The sequence below is a fragment of the Somniosus microcephalus genome, chromosome 1 (genome assembly GCF_052327205.1).
Source record: "Somniosus microcephalus isolate GS21.2 chromosome 1, FLI_Smic_1.0, whole genome shotgun sequence".
NCBI classification, from domain to species: Eukaryota; Metazoa; Chordata; class Chondrichthyes; order Squaliformes; family Somniosidae; genus Somniosus; species Somniosus microcephalus.
In genome coordinates this window covers 436,231,198-436,251,524 of record NC_140987.1, presented here as the reverse complement: position 1 = coordinate 436,251,524, position 20,327 = coordinate 436,231,198, and the positions used below count along the sequence as shown (strand labels likewise).

Below are 20,327 nucleotides of genomic sequence, written 5' to 3'. Positions count from 1 at the left end.
CCCCCACCCATGCTAAATATGTAATTTAAAGTAAGTTATATGTTTTTTTTTTCCCGGATTGCAGCTGTTGTGACCTGCCTCTCTCATTATCTCCATCACCTTGATGCCTTTCCTAAGATGTTTGTCCAGCTCCTTTTTTTTAAAATATGAGAAGTTAACCGACACTCAATGGTACATAGGGAAACGGCAGACTTGAACTAAATCTGTCCGTTGATGCTGTAATGTATTACGTGTATTTTTATTTAAACTGAGGGTTCGGGTACTGAGGCTCACAGTCAATTTTCTCATCTCTTTTTCAGCCGAGTCCTTCAAGGAGTTTGCAGGGCTACTGCAGGAGGTGGAAGATGAGAGGGTGATGATGGTAAGCAATTCATTCTGAGCCATATCTGCAGAAGCACAGCGGGGGGTCAAAGGTTATTTACACTTCCCTCATCAATGTACACCTCACAGTAACCACAGTCTATGCTGCAGGGATCATTTAAAACCACCCAGTTAGGGATTTCTTGTAAGATGTCACGTCCTTCTCAAGGGCAATTAGGGATGGGCAATAAATGCTGGCCTTGCCAGCCATGCCCTCATCCCATGAATGCATTAAAAATAATCCTGAGACTCGTTGAATGTCAGGGCCCTTGGGCACATTCTGAGGCTGATTTTCTGTTGCGGAGGAAGTGTTTTTTCTGTAGGTTGCAGCTTCTTGTAAACCCCTGGTTTTTCCCCAAGGTCAGAAGAAACCAACAGGAAATGATTGGCTTGCTTTAATTTTATTACTTTATTAAAAAAGAAATGCGTGATACTGAAAAATTTGCTTGTGTGGTACTTGAAATGTAATGGGCCAGAATTTGCATCTGCCGTTAGTTAGACTTCCCCCTGCACCCTTCAGCTCAATATATGTTTACCCACCAAAAGTTGCTGAAAGTGCGAGTTGATAACGGTGCAGTGAGGGAAACAGGGCATCTGGGACCTGAGTGAACAGGCAACCAACACGGTGTCTCTGTAACCAATGGCATAAGAAATAGGAGCAGGAGTCGGCCATTTGGCCCCTCGAGTCTGCTCCACCATTCAGTAAGATCATGGCTGATCTTCTATCTCAACTCCACTTTCCTGCACTATCCCCATATCCCTTGATTCCCTTAATATCCAAAAATCTATCGATCTCTGTCTTGAATATACTCAACAACTGAGCCTCCACAGCCCTCTGGGGTAGAGAATTCCAAAGATTCACCACCCTCTGAGTGAAGACATTTCTCCTCATCTCAGTCCTGAATGGCCGACCCCTTATTCTGAGACTCTGCCCCTGGTTCTAGACGCCCCAGCCAGGGGAAACATCCTCCCTGCATCTACCCCGTCAAGCCCGGTAAGAATTTTGTATGTTTCGATGAGATCACCTCTCATTCTTCTAAACTCTAGAGAATATAGGCCTAGTCTACTCAATCTCTCCTCATAGGACAATCCCCCCATCCCAGGAATCAGTCTGGGGAATCTTTGTTGCACTCCCTCTGGCAAGTATATCCTTCCTCGGGTAAGGAGACCAAAACTGTACACAATACTCCAGGTGTGGTCTCACCAGGGCTCTATATAATTGCAGTAAGATGTCTTGGGGGAGAAATTCAGTAGGTTGCGCCACCCGTTAGCGCCTTAAGAGGGCGCTAAGTGGTTCGCAAGCCAACTGGCGCCCGGGCGAGGCACTGCCCACGCCTCCTGCGAACCGTTAGCGCTGTGCCGCTGCTGATGACGTCATCGGTGTGCGCAGCGCCCCACTGACGCCCCGGCCGCGATATTCGGCAGTGCCCCCTGATTTACCGCTGGACGCTATGTCCGATGGGTTCAGGGGGGCCTACCTGCGGCTGGGGAGGCGCAAATTAAAGGCGAGGTGCGGGGCGGCCATTTTTGTTGGCCGCCTGCTAGCACCTGCCTGCGCTCCCGTCCCCGGCCTCCTGAACACCACCCCCCCCCCCCCCCTTCCCTGCGGAGTGCCGGGTGCGCTCCAAGAGCCCGGCACTTCTCTTCGGTGCCGGGCTCTTTTGCCTGCACTCCCGATCCTCGGGGGCCCAGCTGGGCCCCAGATCATGCTGCACAAGGCCCCTCCCCTTTAAGAAGGGGAGGAAGGCCTGCAATACCGCAGCGCGACGTGGCGCTGCGGCACGTAGCGCCACGATATTCACTCGCAGCGCCCCAAGAGGGATGCGGGGCACCTCCAGTAGCGCCGCGCTTCCCTTTGGGGCGCTACCACTCAATTTCCGGTGCGGGGGTGCGAATGTTTCCGGGGCGCTACTTTTAGCGCCCTGGCGAGGCTGGCGCCCCAAACGGGGCTATACTCAATTTCTCTCCCTTTACTCTTATATTCAATTCCTCTTGTAATAAAGACCAACATACCATTTGCTTTCCTAATTGCTTGTTGTACCTGCATGTTAACTTTCAGTGATTCGTGTACAAGGACACCCAGATCCTTCCGAACACCAACATTTCCCAATCTCTCATTATTAAAAAAAAAATACTTTGCTTTTCTATTTTTCCTACCAAAGTGGATAACTTCACATTTCTCCACATTATATTCCACTTGCCATGTTCTTGCCCACTCACCTTAGCTTGTCTATATCCCCTTGAAGCCTCTTTGCATCCCCCTCGCAACTTACATTCCCACCTAGCTTTGTATCTTCAGCAAACTTGGATATATTACATTTGGTCCCCTCATCCAAATCATTGATATAGATTGTGAATAGCTGAGGCCCAAGCACTGACCCTTGCGGTACCCCACTAGTTACAGCCTGCCAACCCGAAAATGACCTGTTTATTCCTACACTCTGTTTTCTGTCCGTTAACCAATCCTCAATCCATGCTAGTATATTTCCTCCAATCCCATGAGCCCTAATTTTGTTTTATAACCTCTTGTGTGACACCTTTTTCGAATGCCTTCTGAAAATCCAAATACACCACATCCACTTGTTTCCCCTTATCTATTCTGCTAGTTACAACCTCAAAAAAAAACTCCAACAGATTCATCAAACACCATTTCCCTTTCATAAATCCGTGTTGAATCTGCCCAATCCTATTATTATTTTCTAAGTGTCCTGTTACCACGTCTTTTATAATAGATTCTAGCATTTTCCCTACTACTGATGTCAGGCTAACTGGTCTGTAGTTCCCCGTTTTCTCTCTCCCTCCTTTCTTAAATAGTGGGGTTACATTTGCTACCTTCCAATCTGCGGGAACCGTTCTAGAATCTATGGAATTTTGGAAAATGACAACCAATGCAACCACTATCTCTATAGCCACCTCTTTCAAAACCCTAGGATGTAGGCCACCAGGGGATTTATCGGCTTTCAGTCCCTTTAATTGCTCCAGTACCATTTTTGTACTAATACTAATTTCTTTCAGTTCATCATTCACGCTAGACCCTTGGTTCTCCACTATTTCCGGGAAGATTTTTGCATCGTCTTCCGTGAAGGCAGACACAAAGTATTTGTTTAATTTCTCTGCCATTTCCTTATTCCCCATTATAATTTCTCCTGTCTCAGCCTGTAAGGGACCCACATTTACTTTCGCTAATCATTTCCTTTTTATATACCTATATAGAAGCTTTTACAGTCTTTTTTATGTCTCTTGCTAGTTTACTCTCATTCTATTTTCCCTTTCTTTATCAATTATTTGTTCCTCATTTGCTGAATTCTAAAATTCTCCCAATCCTCAGGCTTACTATTTTTGACAACATTATAAGCCTCTTCCTTTGATCTAATACTGTCTTTAACTTCTCTTGTTAGCCATGGTTGGACCACTTTTCCTGTAGGAGATTTTGTGCCTTAAAGGAATGTATATTTGTTGTAAATTATGTATTAATTCTTTAAATGCTAGCCATTGCTTCTCTACCGTCACACCCTTTAATGTAGTTTCCCAGTCTACCTTAGCCAACTCTCCCCTCATGCCTACGTAGTTTGCTTTGTTTAGATTTAAACCCTAGTCTTAGATTTAACTAAATCACTTTCAAACTCAATATAAAATTCTATCATATTATAGTCATTCTTCTCTAAAGGTCCCTTTACTACAAGGTTATTAATTAACCCTTTCTAGTTGTACAATACTAAATCTAAAATAGCCTGTTCCCTAGTTGGTTCCTCAACATACTGATCTAGAAAACTATCTTGCATACATTCCATGAATTCGTCCTCCACACAATTACTGCAAATTTGGTTTGCCCAGTTTATAAGCAGATTAAAGTCCCCCCTGATTACTGTATTACCCTTGTTACATGTGCCTCTAATTTCCTGATTTATACTCTGCCCTACATTACAACTACTGTTTGGGGGCCTATAAACAACTCCCACCAATGTTTTCTGCCCCTTGCTGTTTCTAAGCTCCACCCAAACTTCTTGATTATCAGATCAAAATCTTTTCTCTACTGTCTTTGTTCCATCCTTTATTATCAGAGTTACCCCTCCTCCTTTTCCATTTTGCCTATCTCTTCTAAAAGTTAAGGGGGAGAAATTCAGCATCGCCCCATTTGGGGGCGTAATTATCGGCTGGGCGCAAAGTTTAGCGCCTGGCGCCAATTATCACCTCTGACTGCAAACTTGGCTTCTATCGCCCCTGGAGGTGATTGGAGCACTCAATCAGGCGCTACACACCTCTCAAGGCGCTAACACCGAGGAGCGAGGCGCTGGCGGAGCTCATGTGATGTCAGTCAGCAATGGAACACAGACACAATGGCTCCGGCCAGTCCTTAAAGGGCAGGGTCGATCTTGCTCTTCATCCACATCCTGCTCATTGCAGCCTTGATACTCGGCCTGGAGAGATCTGTATCAAATCTGCTGGAAAGAACAATGGAGAGACCCAGGGAAAGAGCTCAGAGTGCAGCCCCCATAGTCTCTTCTAAATTGATACAAGGAAGGTCAGATGAAAATGAACCTGCAAAGTGCAGCTCAGTACCCAAAACTCCTTCACACAGCATTGAATCTTTCCAGAAGTGTGTGTGTCTCAGAATGCGTGGTGCAAAAATGTCGCCGACAAAAAAAGTCAGGAAGCGGTCGCCTTTAAATAGTGCTCCCCCAGTCCCTCCCGACTGCAAAACGCTCCCCTCAACCTGTCGTTGCTAGCAGCAGGTGGTAAGGCAGGGGGCGCCACTCAATATCCGGTCTGGGGTGCTACCGGGGCATTGCACACTCGACTGACGTCACGATCTGCCGGCGCAGGAGATCGTGGCGGTAGTGTTTAGCGCCGCTGCAAAATGTCTGGTCAATTTCGCGAGCAGCGCAAACATCGCCGCGCCCGGGCACTAGTGGCTTTGCGCCCCATTAGCGCCCTCTTAGGGTGCTAATGGGAGGCGCAAAGCAACTGAATTTTTCCCCCTAAGTATCCTGGAATATTTAATCCCCAACCGTGGCCACATTGCAACCATGTCTCCGTTATGGCTGTTAGATCAAACCTATTAATTTCTATCTGTGCTATTAATTCATTTATTTTGTTGCAAATGCTTCGCGCATTCAGATATAGTGCCTTTTAGCTTTGACTTATTTCTATTTTTTCCCTGATGTCACCTTAGTCACTGATGCATTTAAGGATTGGGAAATAAACACAGGAGGACTGAGAAGGAGGGTGAATTAAAGGGGGTGAATTCAATGTCAAATCAGGTAGAGAGAGAGAAATCAAGAGAGGGGAAGAAAGATTGGATTAAGAGAGATTAAAAAAAAAAGACAAAGGAAAAGTAAGAAAAAAATGAACATTTAAAATTTTACATTTTAAAAATATCCCTGAAAAATTAATAGCTTAAAGCAATGAGACTTCACCCTTGCAAATAGTAAAACTTCAGTGGAGAGAGCTTGATTGACAGTCATTAACACTTAAGCACGTTGTTAAACGGGTACTTGCGCTTGTAATGACCAGACCTAACTTTCTGTGACGTGTTTAATGGGCAAATGCAGCAAGTTCCTTTTTAGTTTTTAAAAACAACAGGATGCTAAGGTGAGATGCAGTTTTCTCGAAAGTAATGGCGAGCGGAGCAACTCGGAGAGCAACGTTTGGATATTCACATTTAACCGTGGACCTGCTGCTCGCCTGAAGTTGCTGGATCATTTACCCATAAACAACAGTGCGCGCCATTAGCCTTGCTGTTATTTTGACAGCAAATTCTGGCCCAATGTTTCTTAAAATTTGTGCCACTAAAAACCACAACAGTCGGGCAACAAATTAGCAACTGGGCTACAAATAATGACTTGTTAAGTTACCGGTCAAATATATAATTGAGTAAAGGTGAATGAACCAAAGAATAGTTTAAAAAGTATCAGCGAGGAATGAATCACCAGCAGAAAACTGAGCAATGAAAGTTCACATTTTCATACATTACTATTCGCTAAGCAGTAAGAATCACAAAAAAAACCAACCAGATCGCTCAAATAATTTATCACGAGTTTTGTCTCATCATTTTTCTTCTTTTACTCAGCTCAGTATATACAGCGAGACTTAACAAAACATAAAAATTACACAATTCTGAAAAAATTCTTTTTTGAGATTTAATTTTTTTTCAGCTTTTATATAATTAAAACCAATAAATAAAAGTTCTGACTTCATGGTGCTCCTTGGGTTGAGGTTTTTCTGTCGCTCAGGAGGACTTGTTTGCACTGGGTTTCGGGGAGGATGTTTTGATACAGCCAGGATCAGTCAGCCAGGCCTGGACTATGGAGAAAATCTCACTATCAGAAAATAAATTGCGCAATTCCATTTTGGGAGGCAAGACGACAACAAAAAATACTGTGGAATAAAAGATTCTAGGAAGGGAATAACCAAGTTATTTATGTCTTAAGCAAGTTTTGTAAATTTGCAAATACACTTGGTGCCAAGATCTTTCAATATGTGCAGTTTGTTTTTTTAACCTGTCAGTCATGTGATGTTTGGCTTCAGTGAATGTGGTGCATTATGTCAAACCACTCTTGCATTGGGAATGCAGCAAGACTGTAGTGTAAAATCTGAGCCTGCACTCCGGGGCCCTGGATGTGGGATATTCTGCTGGTCACAGCTTCCCAATGAGGAAGTAAAGGATATTAATCCAATTTACGATTTCCTTTTTTTAAAAAAGTTTTTACTTTAACTGCAATCCTTTTATGTAATCGCTAAATGATTGTGGAAACTCAGCACATGGAGATTGCAGGTTTGTGTAACCCCACTCCGTGACGCCGCTCGTTGCGGCTTCATAGTGCTGTCTGATCAGGCACCATCCTTTATTGTATTTGAAACCTCCCTATCTAACCAGTATGGGCCCGTGTTTCGGTATTTCCCCTGTCTCGTGTTCCTCTACAGTACATTCTTTTAAAGCGAAAGTCTCTACCAGCTCGGTACTGCTTCATATTCAGCTGGTAATCGCTCGTTCCAGTTTTGTGATGGCTTTGGATAAGCTTCCAGAACCGTCCCAAAGCAGCATCAGCCACTAAGAATCAATGGGTCTATTCCAGAGGTCCTCATTCCTTTAACATATGTCAGCAGAGCAGCTTGTGAGTGAAGAAAGTGGAGGTCCAAAATTGTGGCTGTCCATGAGGCAGATGATATGCCAGAAAAGTGAGGCTATATCTTCAGTGTTAGTGGTGATAAAAGAGGGAAAAATATGAACGTGGGAAGTCTGAAATAAAGGCACAACCTCCAATCTGTCTTAGCCACATCTGAAAAGGAAAAATGGCTGGTTAGTATTTTGAAATACTTCAGCATACAGCTCTGAACAGGTAGGAAACATTCAGCGGTGGTCAATATGATTGACTGGGGAGTACTTCAAACACACTTAAAAAAAATTAATTCATGGGATCTGGGCATCGCTGGCAAGGCCAGCATTTATTGCCCATCCCTAATTGCCTTTGAGAAAATGGTGGTGAGCTGCCTTCTTGAACACTGTAATCCCTGTGACCTTTCTTCCTTCAAGATTTCATTTTTCCTACAGTATTATTCAGCCATTCTGACCTCATTATTGAGGTTTTCCCCAGTCCTGATCTGTTGATTTTCTTATCCCTTCCCAAAGAGAGATTGGATCAATAGTTTGAGATGGGGATCTATCTGTCTGTAATGGTTAGTGCTAATCTTGTGGATAAGACTCGGAAGGATTGTGAACTCTGAATTTATTTGCCACTTGCCTTTGTTACAGATTCAAAATTCCACTAACTTGCTAATTAAACCCTTGGAGATTTTTAAGAAAGACCATATAGGAGTTGCAAAGGTAAGATTTAAAAAAAATAAAACTTTTGTTAAAATTGCTGTCAGTGTGACTTTTTTGATTTTCTCTCTGGTTTCTTTCCACCTTTACTGTACTGTATAAGCTAAGCTGTTCTGTTCTGCTGCCGCTAGTATTGAAGCATAGAAACATAGAAGATAGGAGCAGGAGTAGGCCATTCGGCCCCTCGAGCCTGCTCCGCCATTCAATGCGATCATGGCTGATCATCCAAATTCAGTACCCGGTCCCTGCTTTCTCCCCATACCCCTTGATCCCTTTAGCCTTAAGAAATATAGAAACATCGCTATTGAATTGGTTGGCAGCTCCCCGGCAGCACATAGCCAGGTGACATGGTGCGGGTCAGTGAAAGTGCTGCTCCATCTGGAGGCCTGCAGACCCTGGATAAGTGCACACATGAGTTCCGTGCCTTTGTTTTGATAGTTTTCCTGTGTTTGGGAATGATTTGGGGAAAAACTACCTGCCCTTTTTTCTTCCCCCTTTCAAGTCTCCTGAGGCCATTCAGTCACTACAGCCAAAGGAAAGATTGGTGACCTTTTGCAGTGCTGTTCTGAATCTGACACTGGGGCAGTACAGGGGAGTGCCTGGCGATGACTGTTGAAGGCGGTGGCATTCTGTGTTGAGATTCTCCTCCTCCCACCTCAATGCTGTGTGTGGTCCTTCCTTGTAACAAAATCTGATTTGAGGATCTGCTGCCCTGTCCTCCCCGCCTCCCCAGCCACCACCACTCTGACTGTCCTTCCATTTTGTTCTTTATTAAGAGACAAGAAGTGGAGCCAGACTGCTGACTAGGAGGGTCAGTATTCTCAAAGTAGATTCTATTGTAACAATGGACTAAATACAACACTGAGCCAAAAGGAGGGGAGATTTGGAGCCATATCGTTCCATATCATTCTTTAGTCAGTGTTCAAGATAACTGCCCAAATTGGGACAGTATTTGGGTAATATGTTAATTTGTCTCTTTAATCAAATACAAGGTACAGTTTTATTGAAGTCTGGTTGTTAAAATAATTACCCTTTTTTTACTGTGAAGAGAGAGTACAGATATGGGTGAAATCCAAGGCACTGCAGCCAATAGGAGGGATGAACTCCTAATGACCGTGCCCTCAGAGCGAGTGATATTTTTGGGTGGGTGGGGAAGAACTGACGCAAGTGTTCTTTAGACCGGTTGAAATTGATGGTACAGATGACTTCGATTCTCACGAGTCCAATTTTCCGGGGCGTTGGAGTGAAACACTTTACCCATTAAGTACACTCTGGCAGAATCGCAGGCGATCACCGAAACAATGTGCTCCACATCTCTCTCACTCTGTGCTGTGATTGTCTGTTGATTGCAAAAGCCAGCATGGCCAGGATTCAATGTTGAGTTAGTGCTGCCCCTCTCTCCTTCTCCCTGGTTGAAACTTAGAGCTTCACTTTTTGGCTTTCCCCAAGTCTGCTAAAGAAGAGGAGAGTGTGGCTGCTTGCCAATAATTCAACCAAGTGCCGCTCCAACAGAACGGATATGAAATAGGAAACCCTCTCTCCATGCTGCAGCTTGCTTTCATTACAGAAATAATTGTGACTTGACTCAGCTGTTGAAGTGTTTGTGGTAATAATTCTTCTCTCAAGACTCTCGAGTCCTGACTGGCAACTTTTTGCTAAATGTTCAACCTTTTCATCTGGGAAAACTGACAGCAGACTCTGCTCCTGACTGAACTGTCAACCCTCCTTCACACCATCTCAGAGGCGGCCTATGATGAAACGTATCAAATGACTGTTACAGCTGGTGTCTAGGGCTGTTGCTCCAGTAATGAGTCATAAATACCCACTCCTCTTAGTTTTCTGCCCTCCCTCGAAGGTCCTAGTATGGTTCTGCGGGTAAACATAGAAAGATAGGAGCAGGAGTAGGCCATTCGGCCCCTCGAGCCTGCTCTGCCATTCAATGAGATCATGGCTGATCATCCAAATTCAGTTCCCTGTCCCTGCTTTCTCCCCAGATCCCTTTAGCCTTAAGAAATATATCCAACGCCTTCTTGAATATATTTAATGAATTGGCCTCTACTGCCTTCTGTGGTAGAGAATTCCACAGGTTCACCACTCTCTGTGTGAAGAAATTCCTCCTCATCTCAGTCCTAAATGGCTTACCCCTTATCCTTAGACTGTGACCCCTGGTTCTGGACTCCCCGACCATCGGGAACATCCTTCCTGCATCTAGTCTGTCCAGTCCTGTCAGAGTTTTATAATCAGCCTCACTCTTAGGCCTAATCAAATCTGTCCAAGATAAGCAGTCAGCCATTTAGGACTGAGATGAGGAGAAATTTCTTCACTCGGAGGGTTGTGAATCTTTGGAATTCTCTACCCCAAAGGGCTGTGGATGCCGAGTCTTTGAGTATATTCAAGGCCAAAATCGATAGATTTTTGGACTCTAGGGGAATCAAGGCATGTGGAGACCGGGCGGGAAAGTGGAGTTGAGGTCGATGATCAGCCATGATCTTATTGAATGGCGGAGCAGGCTCGAGGGGCCATATGGCCGACTCCTGCTCCTAATTCTTATGTTCTTAAGTCCATGCAGTTTGTATTGCCAGGCTATTTGACACACATTTGAGTCCAATCCTATTGTCATCTGAATTACTTTCCAGCAAGGATGACTGGATAATGATCAGGAGAAAAAGCCGCTAGCAGATTTCTTCCCCCCCCCCCCCCCCCCCCCCACACCCCACCACCACCGCATCTCTTTCCCTTCTTAGCCCAGTAACTCTGAAACCAATTGTTGATGCTAAGATCTGCAAACTGCATTGGTTGGGGAATTCAACGTGGGATCTTCTGATCTGTGAGATTTAATGCTACATTGAGTACTGGCTACTTACTAGGCCATTGGAGGGAAAAAGTAAACTTTCAGCTAGGATATAGGTTATAGCTGCATCCTCCATTTGCTTTGTAAGTTGTAGTTCCATTGCTTTTAAACGACACAAGAATTTCTAGATGCAAATCCAAGGTCTGTTTAGTTCGCCATAGAATAGCACAGCACAGAAGGAGGCCATTTGGCCCATTGAGTCTGCGCCAGCTCTTTCGAAGAGCAATCCAGTTAGTCTCACTCACCTGCTCCTTCCCCATTCCCCTGCAATTTTTTTCTCCTTCAAGTATTTATCCAATAGTGCCAGCTGTGGCTCAGTGGGTAACACACTCGCCTCTGAGTCAGAAGGTTGTGGGTTCAAGTCCCACTCCAGGGATTTGCACACACAAAGCTAGGCTGTCACTCCAGTGCAGTGCTGAGGGGGTGCTGTCTGTCAGATGTGATGTTAAATCGAGGCCTGTCTGCTCCCTCAGGTGGAGGGAAAAGATCCCATGGCACAATTTCGAAGGAGGGCAGGGGAGTTATCCCCGGTGTCCTGGCCAATATTTATCCCTCACTCAAATACAGATTATCTGGTCATTATCACATTGCTGTTTGTGGGAGCTTGCTGTGTGCAAATTGGCTGCCGTGTTTCCTACATTACAACAGTGACTACAATCCAAAAGTACTTCATTGGCTGTAAAGCGCTTTGGGACGTCCAGTGGTCGTGAAAGGCACTATATAAATGCAAGTTTTTCTGTCCTGTCATTCCGTTCTCTCTCTCTCTCTCTCTCTCTCTCTCTCTCTCTCTCTCTCTCTCGCACAACCCCAGCTTCTCCAGTCTATCCATGTAACTCTATTCCCTCATCCCTGGAACCATTCTAGTAACTCTCTTCTGTACCCTGTCCAAAGCCTTCACATCCTTCCTAAAGTGCAGTGCCCACAATACTCCAGCTTGGACTGACTAGTGTTTTATATAGGTTTAGCATAACATTACGCAAAGAAAACCCCAGTGGTGGAAAGCTTTGGGAACCATAGGTCCAATGTCACCTGTTCCTCCCAAGCATGTTAGACTTACCACATGTCATTTCTCAAATTACTCATGTACTGTATCGCAAAATGTTATTTTCTGACAAATCTATATTATTTGCATTTGAATGAATCATTATTATCTGCTTCCATTGTGTCCCTTGGGATCCTGTTCCATAAATCATACAGCACAGAAGTAGGCCATTCAGCCCATCGTGCTTGTGCCAGCTCTTTGAAAGGGCTAGCAATAGTTCCTTGCTCTTTTCCTATAGTCCTGCAAATTCTTCCTTTTTCAAGTATTTATCCAATCCCTATTTGAAAGTTACTATTGAATCTGCTTCCACCACCCTTTCAGGCAACGCATTCCAGATCATCATAACACGCTGTGTAAAAAAAAATTCTCCTCATCTCCCCTCTGGTTCTTTTGCCAATTACCTTAAATCTGTGTCCTCTGGTTACCGACCCTCTCGCCAGTGGAAACCGTTTCTCCCTGTCTGCTCTATCAAAAACCCTCACTCACTGAAATAATATTTCCGTAGATTAGTTTTGAATTTATCCCCCGCTTCGAGCGCAGGCTGTGTCCTCTGGCTCCAGTGTTCTGGACAAAGTGAAACAGCTCGCCGTGGTCTGAGGGAGACCACGTTCCCTTTCCCTCACCTGAGGGAGAGCACTTTAGTATGTCTGTCTGTGTACTATTGCCGCGCTTTGCATTGTTTTGTGTTGGTGGATGGCCGCGCTTTGCATATTAAAGGAAGCAGCAAACCAGTTTGTTCCTCGGGTCTGTTGGCAAGCACCAAGGCTGTAACTATAATGCAAATAATGCAGTCGTATTACATTCCTGTCATTATAAAATGATAGGTTATGTATGAAATGGACAATGTATTATTGTCTAGGGTGCAGCTGTGTTTAAAGAGACCTGTCCCTTTCATGGCACAAAGTCAAATTACTGTAAATAGAATATCTGGAGGTCACTTGCTGTTGGCGAGGGAGGTTTGCAGTGGTTGTAAATATCTAGCTCCAGGTCAGAAGAAACCAGCATGAAATAACTGCGCTTTTTCTTTTTAAATCTTTTTTTCTACATACAGATATTTTTGACATTCTGAAGTCTGATAAATGAAACTGGTGTCTGTTTCAATGAGGGTAACTTTACTGTTCACTATCGTGTGGTGGCTACTGGTGGACTGAATGCTGTATAATTAATTCAGACAATCTGTCTTCCTTTGTTCTGTATGCTGTCTTTTGATGATGGTGCTATGTTGCATCTAATTAATTCCTAAACTGCAGCTGTCATTCACAGTCGAGCATGAGAGTCGAGCAGCCTCGTGTTCTTGAACAGTGAGACGTGTTCTTGAACAGTGAGACATACACTTGCTTTAAACACTGCTCTAATTTCTGGCAAAGAAGTTCCATGCCTCTTGTTTTTGCCATGTTTATTTTCCCTCCCCCCCACCCCCCCGCCCCCCCCCCCCCCCCCCCCCCCGGCCACTGTTTTCTCCCTTTTGCTCTCCTCCAGGTGGTGCTGACTAATGCTGGGCTGTATAGGCATTGCCGAGAGTTCCAGCAGCTCATTATTATGTCCGTGTATAATTGAGACACGGACTGCAGGAGTTGATTATAACAAGTCTTTACTGAATGGAGACAACCTGGAAACTGAAACAACAGAAGCCTGCTAGGGCCTTTTATACAGGGGTGGTCACTGCCGGTACTGCAGTCTGAGACCAGTTGTTCCCTTAAAGGTACATACACAACAATTCCTCCCCTTTTTAGATAAACAGTACATAACATTCATTTAACAACTAAATAATAACTAATTACAATTACGGTTGCTAGATACATTGGTTGAAGTTAAGCAATTATAAGTTCAATCTTTGAGGCGGATTCCTGATTCTGTCTGGATAACGCCTCTTTGGGATATCAGGTTCTTCTGGCAAGGTTGAGTCAGGATCAATGTCGTTGTTTGGTCCGTCTGCTTCCAATATCACCGATTCTGCGGTAGATGCAATTGGTACTTCGGTTTCATCACCAGGTGTATCAGATCGTGGTGTGGAGTTGACGTTTTCCAGTGGCTCTAGAATCTGATCAGCATGGCGTCTTACAATGCTCTCTCCAACGTCCACGGTATACATTAGAGGTCCTTGCCGTGTACAGATCGTTCCTGGCTGCCATTTCTCTGTGCGGTAGTCCCGGGCCAAAAGTGGTTGACCTATCTTAAAACTCCTGGTCGGCCTTTCATTCATATTCTGAAACTGCCTGTTCTCCACATCTCTTCTGACGTTTGGCTTAACCAAATCCAAGCGGCATCGTAGTCTTCGATTGAAGAACACCATGGCTGGAGTTTGGTTGGTAACCGCATGTGTCGCATTCCGGTAGGCAAACAAGAAGTTATCCAAAATAACAAAAGAAAATGCTGGAAAAACTCAGCAAGTCAGGCAACATCCGTGGAGAGAAATTTGAGTTGACGTTTCGGGTTTGACCCTTCTTCAAAACTGGAGAGAAAAGGAACTAGATCGAAGGCAGGGCTGCGATCGGACAAAAGAGTAAAAGAACCAAAAGAAGTAAAAGAGATTAGAAGCTAGACGAGATGGTAATAGGCTGTGATTAGGTGTAAAGTGTACTGGCAGGGCAAAAGATAGCTGCCAGGTGTGAGAGAGAAACAAAAGAAAAGGGGGGGGGGGAAAGGAAAGGAGTGGAAAAATATAGGTGAAAATGAAATAGGGGCCGAGGTTATGATCTGAAATTGTTGAACTCGATATTGAGACCGGAAGGCTGCAGACTGCCTAATCGGAAGATGAGCTGCTGTTCCTCGAGTTTACGTTGAGCTTCCGTGGAACAGTACAAGAGGCCAAGGACGGTGAGGTCCGAGTGGGAATGGAGCGGTGAATTGAAATGACAGGCGACCGGAAGCTCGGGGTCAAACCCGAAACGTCAACTCAAATTTCTCTCCACGGATGTTGCCTGACTTGCTGAGTTTTTCCAGCATTTTCTTTTGTTATTTCGGATTTCCAACATCTGCAGTATTTTGCTATCGTACAAGAAGTTATCCACCTTGTGTTGTAGGGGTATATCTTCATTACACATTGCCTTGATAGCCTTCTTGAATGTTTGAACAAACCTCTCGGCCAATCCATTAGTGGCTGGATGATATGGGGCGGATGTGTAATGCTTAACACCATTGTTCTTTAAGAACCTCCGGAACTCTTCAGACACAAACTGTGGTCCATTGTCAGAGCAAATCTGTTCAGGCAGCCCATTCCTGGCGAATATGGTTCGTAAGACTGATAGTTTTTTCTGTGGTGGTTGAGGACATTTTTATTACCTCTGGCCACTTTGAATGTGCATCCACCGCAATTAAAAACATCGAGTCCATAAAGGGACCAGCAAAATCAATGTGCACTCTTTGCCATGGAGATGAGGGCCACTCCCATGGATGTAGAGGGGCTTGTGGTGGGGTGTTTTGGACCTTCTGGCATCCTGTACAGCTCTTGGTCATCTCTTCGATTTCTCTATCGATTTCTGGCCACCACACAAACGCTCTGGCTAAGTTCTTCATTTTTACCCCTCCCAGATGACCCTCATGAAGCTCATTGAGCACTCTATCCTTCAATTTGGGTGGAATTACTACTCTGGATCCACACATCAAGGTTCCTCTGCACACTGACAGCTGTTCTCTTCTCGGTGAGAATGCTGGCAGCAGTGGTTCGCCATGTGCTGGTCATCCCTTCACCGTTAAATCATAGACCCAGGAGAGTGTCGGGTCATTTCGTGTTTCCTTTTCTATGTTTGCATTCATCACAGGGAGACATTCGACTATAGTCGAGTGGAATAACTCCACTGGATCCACTGCCAGTTCTTCTTCCACCGTCGGCAACGGTAGGCGCGACAATCCATCAGCATTCCCATGCTGTTTAGTTCCTTTGTACCCGATGTCATATTGGTGTGCCCCTAGGAAAAGGGACCACCTCTGTAGCCGTTGTGCCGTCATTATCGGTACGCCCTTCTGAGGGTTGAAAATGGAGACGAGAGGTTGATGATCAGTTAGTAGAATAAATTTCTGACCGTGCAGGTAGTGATTGAACTTCTTCACCCCCCACACCAGGCTGAGGGCCTCTCTGTCAATCTGGGCATAGTTACGCTTGGCTGAAGTTAACGAGCGTGACGCAAAAGCTATCGGCCTCTCTGAACCATCAAGGAATTTATGTGACAGTACCGCCCCAATGCCGTAGGGAGACGCATCACACGCCAGTCTTATCGGTAGTGATGGGTTGTCGTGAGCCAATACTTCTCTTGAAGTGATCAGGTCCTTACTCTTCTGAAAGGCCCGCTTACATTCATCGCTCCATTTCCATGCTACTCCCGTTCGTAGTAGGGCGTTCAGTGGATGCAGAATTGTGGACAAATTCGGCAAAAACTTATGGTAGTAATTCACCAATCCGAGGAATGACCTCAGTTGCGACACATTTTCAGGCGCTGGAGCCTTAACTACCGCTTCAATTTTGTCAGGGGACTTATGCAACCCCTCTTCATCAATCACGTGGCCACAATACGATATCTATTTCTTAAAAAACTCGCACTTGGGGCGATTGGCTCGTAGCCCATGTTCATGTAGTCTAGTGAGCACCTGCTCTAGGTTGGCAAGGTGTTCACTGTCATCTTCACCTGTCACTAGGATGTCGTCCAAGTAACACTGAGTCCCCGGAATCCCTTGCAGGACTTGTTCCATCGCTCTTTGCCATATCGCCGGAGCTGATGCTACTCCGAATACCAGTCGATTATACTGGTAAAGGCCTTTGTGAGTGTTTGTTTATCGTGAGATACTTCCTAGAGGATTCTTCAACCTCCATCTGCAAATATGCTTGTGCTAGGTCAATTTTTGTGTAAACGCTTCCCTCCAGATAGTGAGGCGAAGATATCTTCTATCCTTGGAAGAGGATATTGTACTGTGTGAAGGACTGGGTTCACCGTCACCTTGAAGTCCCCACAGATGCGAACCTTCCTTGGCTCCTCAGACTTATTGTTTAACGTTTTCTTCATGACAGGAACGATGGGTGTCGCCCACTCACTCCAGTCTACCTTAGATAACACGCCTGCATTCTCCAGCTCTGCCTCGACGGCTGGGCGAATTGCATATGGTACCGGTCTTGCTTTGAAAAACTTGGGAATTGCATTCTCCTCTATTTTTATCGAGGCGGTTACGCCTTTAAGAGTGCCCAGTTCTTGTTGAAATACCTCTTTAGCGTCAGCTAAGATTGTTGACAATCGTCCAGGAGTGACATCGTCATCCTTTTTACCAGCCACAGTCAGTGCCTGAATGGAGTGCCAGTCTAAACTTATCTTTCTGATCCATTCACGTCCCAATAACGGTGGTCCACCATCTTGCAGAATGCAGAGATACAATTTCCATATTTTCTTGCCGTTGTATTCGACAGGCACCCTTATTTTTCCTCTGGGGTATACTTTTTGCCCCGTATACGTCTTCAAGACAATGGATGTCTCTCTCAAGGGTATGTGTGAGAATAGCTGCTCGTAGTCTCGTCGATTCATGACAGTTAGAGCTGATCCTGTATCCAATTCCATTTTGACTTGGGACCCTGCTATCGTGAGGGTGACCCAAATGGTTCGGTGATCCTCTTTTGCGATTACGTTGTGAAGTTTGAGACAGCTTAGTCTCTTGTTCCCGGATTCACTATCGCTCATCTGGTCTTCGGAACTACTGTCCGTCATCTTTTGTACTTTCCTGTACGGTTCCTTCGTAGCCTTTTTGTTGTCGTTGGTCTTCTTCCCAGACCTGCAAACTCGTGCAATGTGTCCCACGTTTCCGCATTGCCTGCATATTTTGTCCTTGGACCAGCAGTCCTTCTGGTCATGGTTTGTTCTGCCGCAGCGATAACATTTTTCAAATCCCCGTGTCATTTCGTGGGTGCCGTATTCCTGTGGCTTTTGTTATATTTCTGCAGCTCCCCTTGCTGCTGCTTCGTACGATACTGCCACGCTGAAAGCCTTATCTAGCGTCAGCTCTTTCTCTGAGAGTAACCTCTTCTGGGTTCCTTCACTCAGGAGTCCACAGACAAATTTGTCCCGTAAGGTATCTGCCAGTCCTGCTCCGAACTGGCAGTGCTTTGATAGCTTGCGTAGTTCCGTAAGGTAATCAGCATTGCTCTCATTTTTATGCTGACTTCTCCTGTGGAATTTAAATCTTTCTGCTATCAGCAGCAGTGTAGGATTTAGGTGTTCCTGTCGGATAGCAACAATTTCGTTAAAACTCTTCGCCTTCGGTTTGGCTGGAGTAATCAGGTCCCGCAATAGGCCGTACATTCTTGCGCCCATTAAGTTTAGTAGTACCGATGCCTTTTTCTCATCGGCTATTTCGTTTGCCTCGCAATATACCTCGACTCTTTCCACATACGTGGTCCAGTCTTCTATTGCATTATCGAAGGCAGTGATATCGCCAGTCTTTGGCATCTTGAAAATCTAAGATGGCGCCTCCCGCGCTTTGCCTTCGTCCCCGACGGATCAAAATGGCGCCTCCCACGCTTTTCCTTCTTCCCCGCTGAGTTAAGATGGCGCCTCCCGCGCTTTCCCGCCGCTGCCAACGCTGTTGCTGGCGATTATATTTATTTTACTATCCTGTAATGGCGACGCCCTATGGTCTTCGCGCCTCCCCGATCGCTGCTGCCAACGCCGCTCTCCGCGGTATTTTTATTTTTCTATCGCACTTCAATATTTGCTCCGTTAATTGAAGAACCGTTCCCGTCGTGGAGCGGACCCTCTGGGACACTTCCCTCCCTCTTCTTGGGTCCGAACGCTGCCCGGCTTCGAAGCACCGGCCGCGCCCTGTGTGCTCCACCCTCTCTCTCTCTCTCTCTCTCTCTCTCTCTTTCTTTGCTTCCCGACTCGCTGACGGCCCTGTTGCAGAGCCACCCGATCGAGCTCTAGCCCGCCGCAGCCCAGGAAGGATCAGTGCACTACCTGCCACCAGCCCGATTAGCTGTGAAACCACAGACTGGAGAACCAAGCCTGGCTCTCGACAGTCTCTCCTGCACTTTTCAATTCGATGATTTGGAGGGCGGTTGCCCACTGTCGACACCCGTTTCTCGAGTTTCTTTGGATTATTTTATTTATTTATTTTTTCTTTCTTCTGGCTTCGACCTTCAATAACGTCGTCTGAGGTGCTGCCGAGTTGCAGGTAAGTTTGTTTCTTACTCGTCGCCAGTATTATGTCCGTGTATAATTGAGACACAGACTGCAGGAGTTGATTATAACAAGTCTTTACTGAATGGAGACAACCTGGAAACTGAAAGTACAGAAGCCTGCTAGGGCCTTTGATACAGGGGTGGTCACTGCCGGTACTACAGTCTGAGAGCAGTTATTCCTTTAAAGGTACATACACAACACTCATGGACTTGGAATTCTTTGGAATTCTCTACTCCGGAGATCTTTTAGATGCTCAGTCGTTGAGTTTATTTGAGACAAGAGGTCGATAGATTTTTGGGCACTAAGGGAATCAAGGGATATGGGGATAGTGTGGGAAGGTGGAGATGTGGTAGAAGGTCAGCCATGATCTTATTGAATGGTGGAGCAGGCTCGAAGGGCCGAATGGCCTACTCCTGCTCCTATTTCTTATGTTCTTATGTGGCCATGCTTCATTGTGTAAGCCTAAACTGTGAGTGTTGCCAGGGTGTTCAACCATGGAGAGCCTAAGTTGAGCAGCGAGTTGTTGTGATCTGGAATACACTGCCTGATAGGGTGGTGGAAGCAGATTCAATAGTAACTTTCAAAAGGGAATTGAATAAATACTTGAAGAGGGAAAAAAATTGCAGGGCTATGGGGAAAGAGCAGGGGAGTGGGACTAATTGGAGAGCTCTTTCAAAGAGCCGGCCCGATGGGCCGCTTGGCCGCCTTCTGTGTTGTATCATTCAAATGATATTCTTGCCTAATATTCACTAGATGGCACTTCTCAGAGCTATTACATAATTACCAAGTATGGGCACCCTGGCTTTATTTTTGTGCGGCCCTCCCTAGCCCAGGGTGGCTGTGGCTATTGTATTACGCTGAGTGAGAATAGCTAATACAGGAAACTTTTTTTTATCCGGCACCGACGTGGTGCCGGTTCATCAAAAATTCCGGATAACCGAAAGCTATAAAAGATACGGAGAGCTGACAGCTCCGTATAAAGCAACAAACCCTGTTGCTTAGCAACAGGTTCAGAACAATGGCCACAAGTTCCAAGCGTCTCTAGCTTAGCAACAGCTGCAGCCACACCCTTGCACAGTAACAGATCGAGGAAGG

General features: G+C 45.4%; 1 protein-coding gene across 4 annotated transcripts in view; it reads left to right on the top strand.

Annotated features, from left to right (window-relative positions):
• Positions 1-20,327, top strand: part of ophn1 (oligophrenin 1) — a 254,404-nt gene that overhangs the window by 95,720 nt on the left and 138,357 nt on the right. For all 4 annotated transcript variants that reach the window (XM_086000871.1, XM_086000881.1, XM_086000862.1 and 1 more), the window contains 2 exons: positions 300-361; positions 8,114-8,185. In XM_086000871.1, coding sequence (XP_085856997.1) covers positions 300-361; positions 8,114-8,185 — 134 coding nt within the window. The remainder of the gene's footprint in view (positions 1-299; positions 362-8,113; positions 8,186-20,327) is intronic.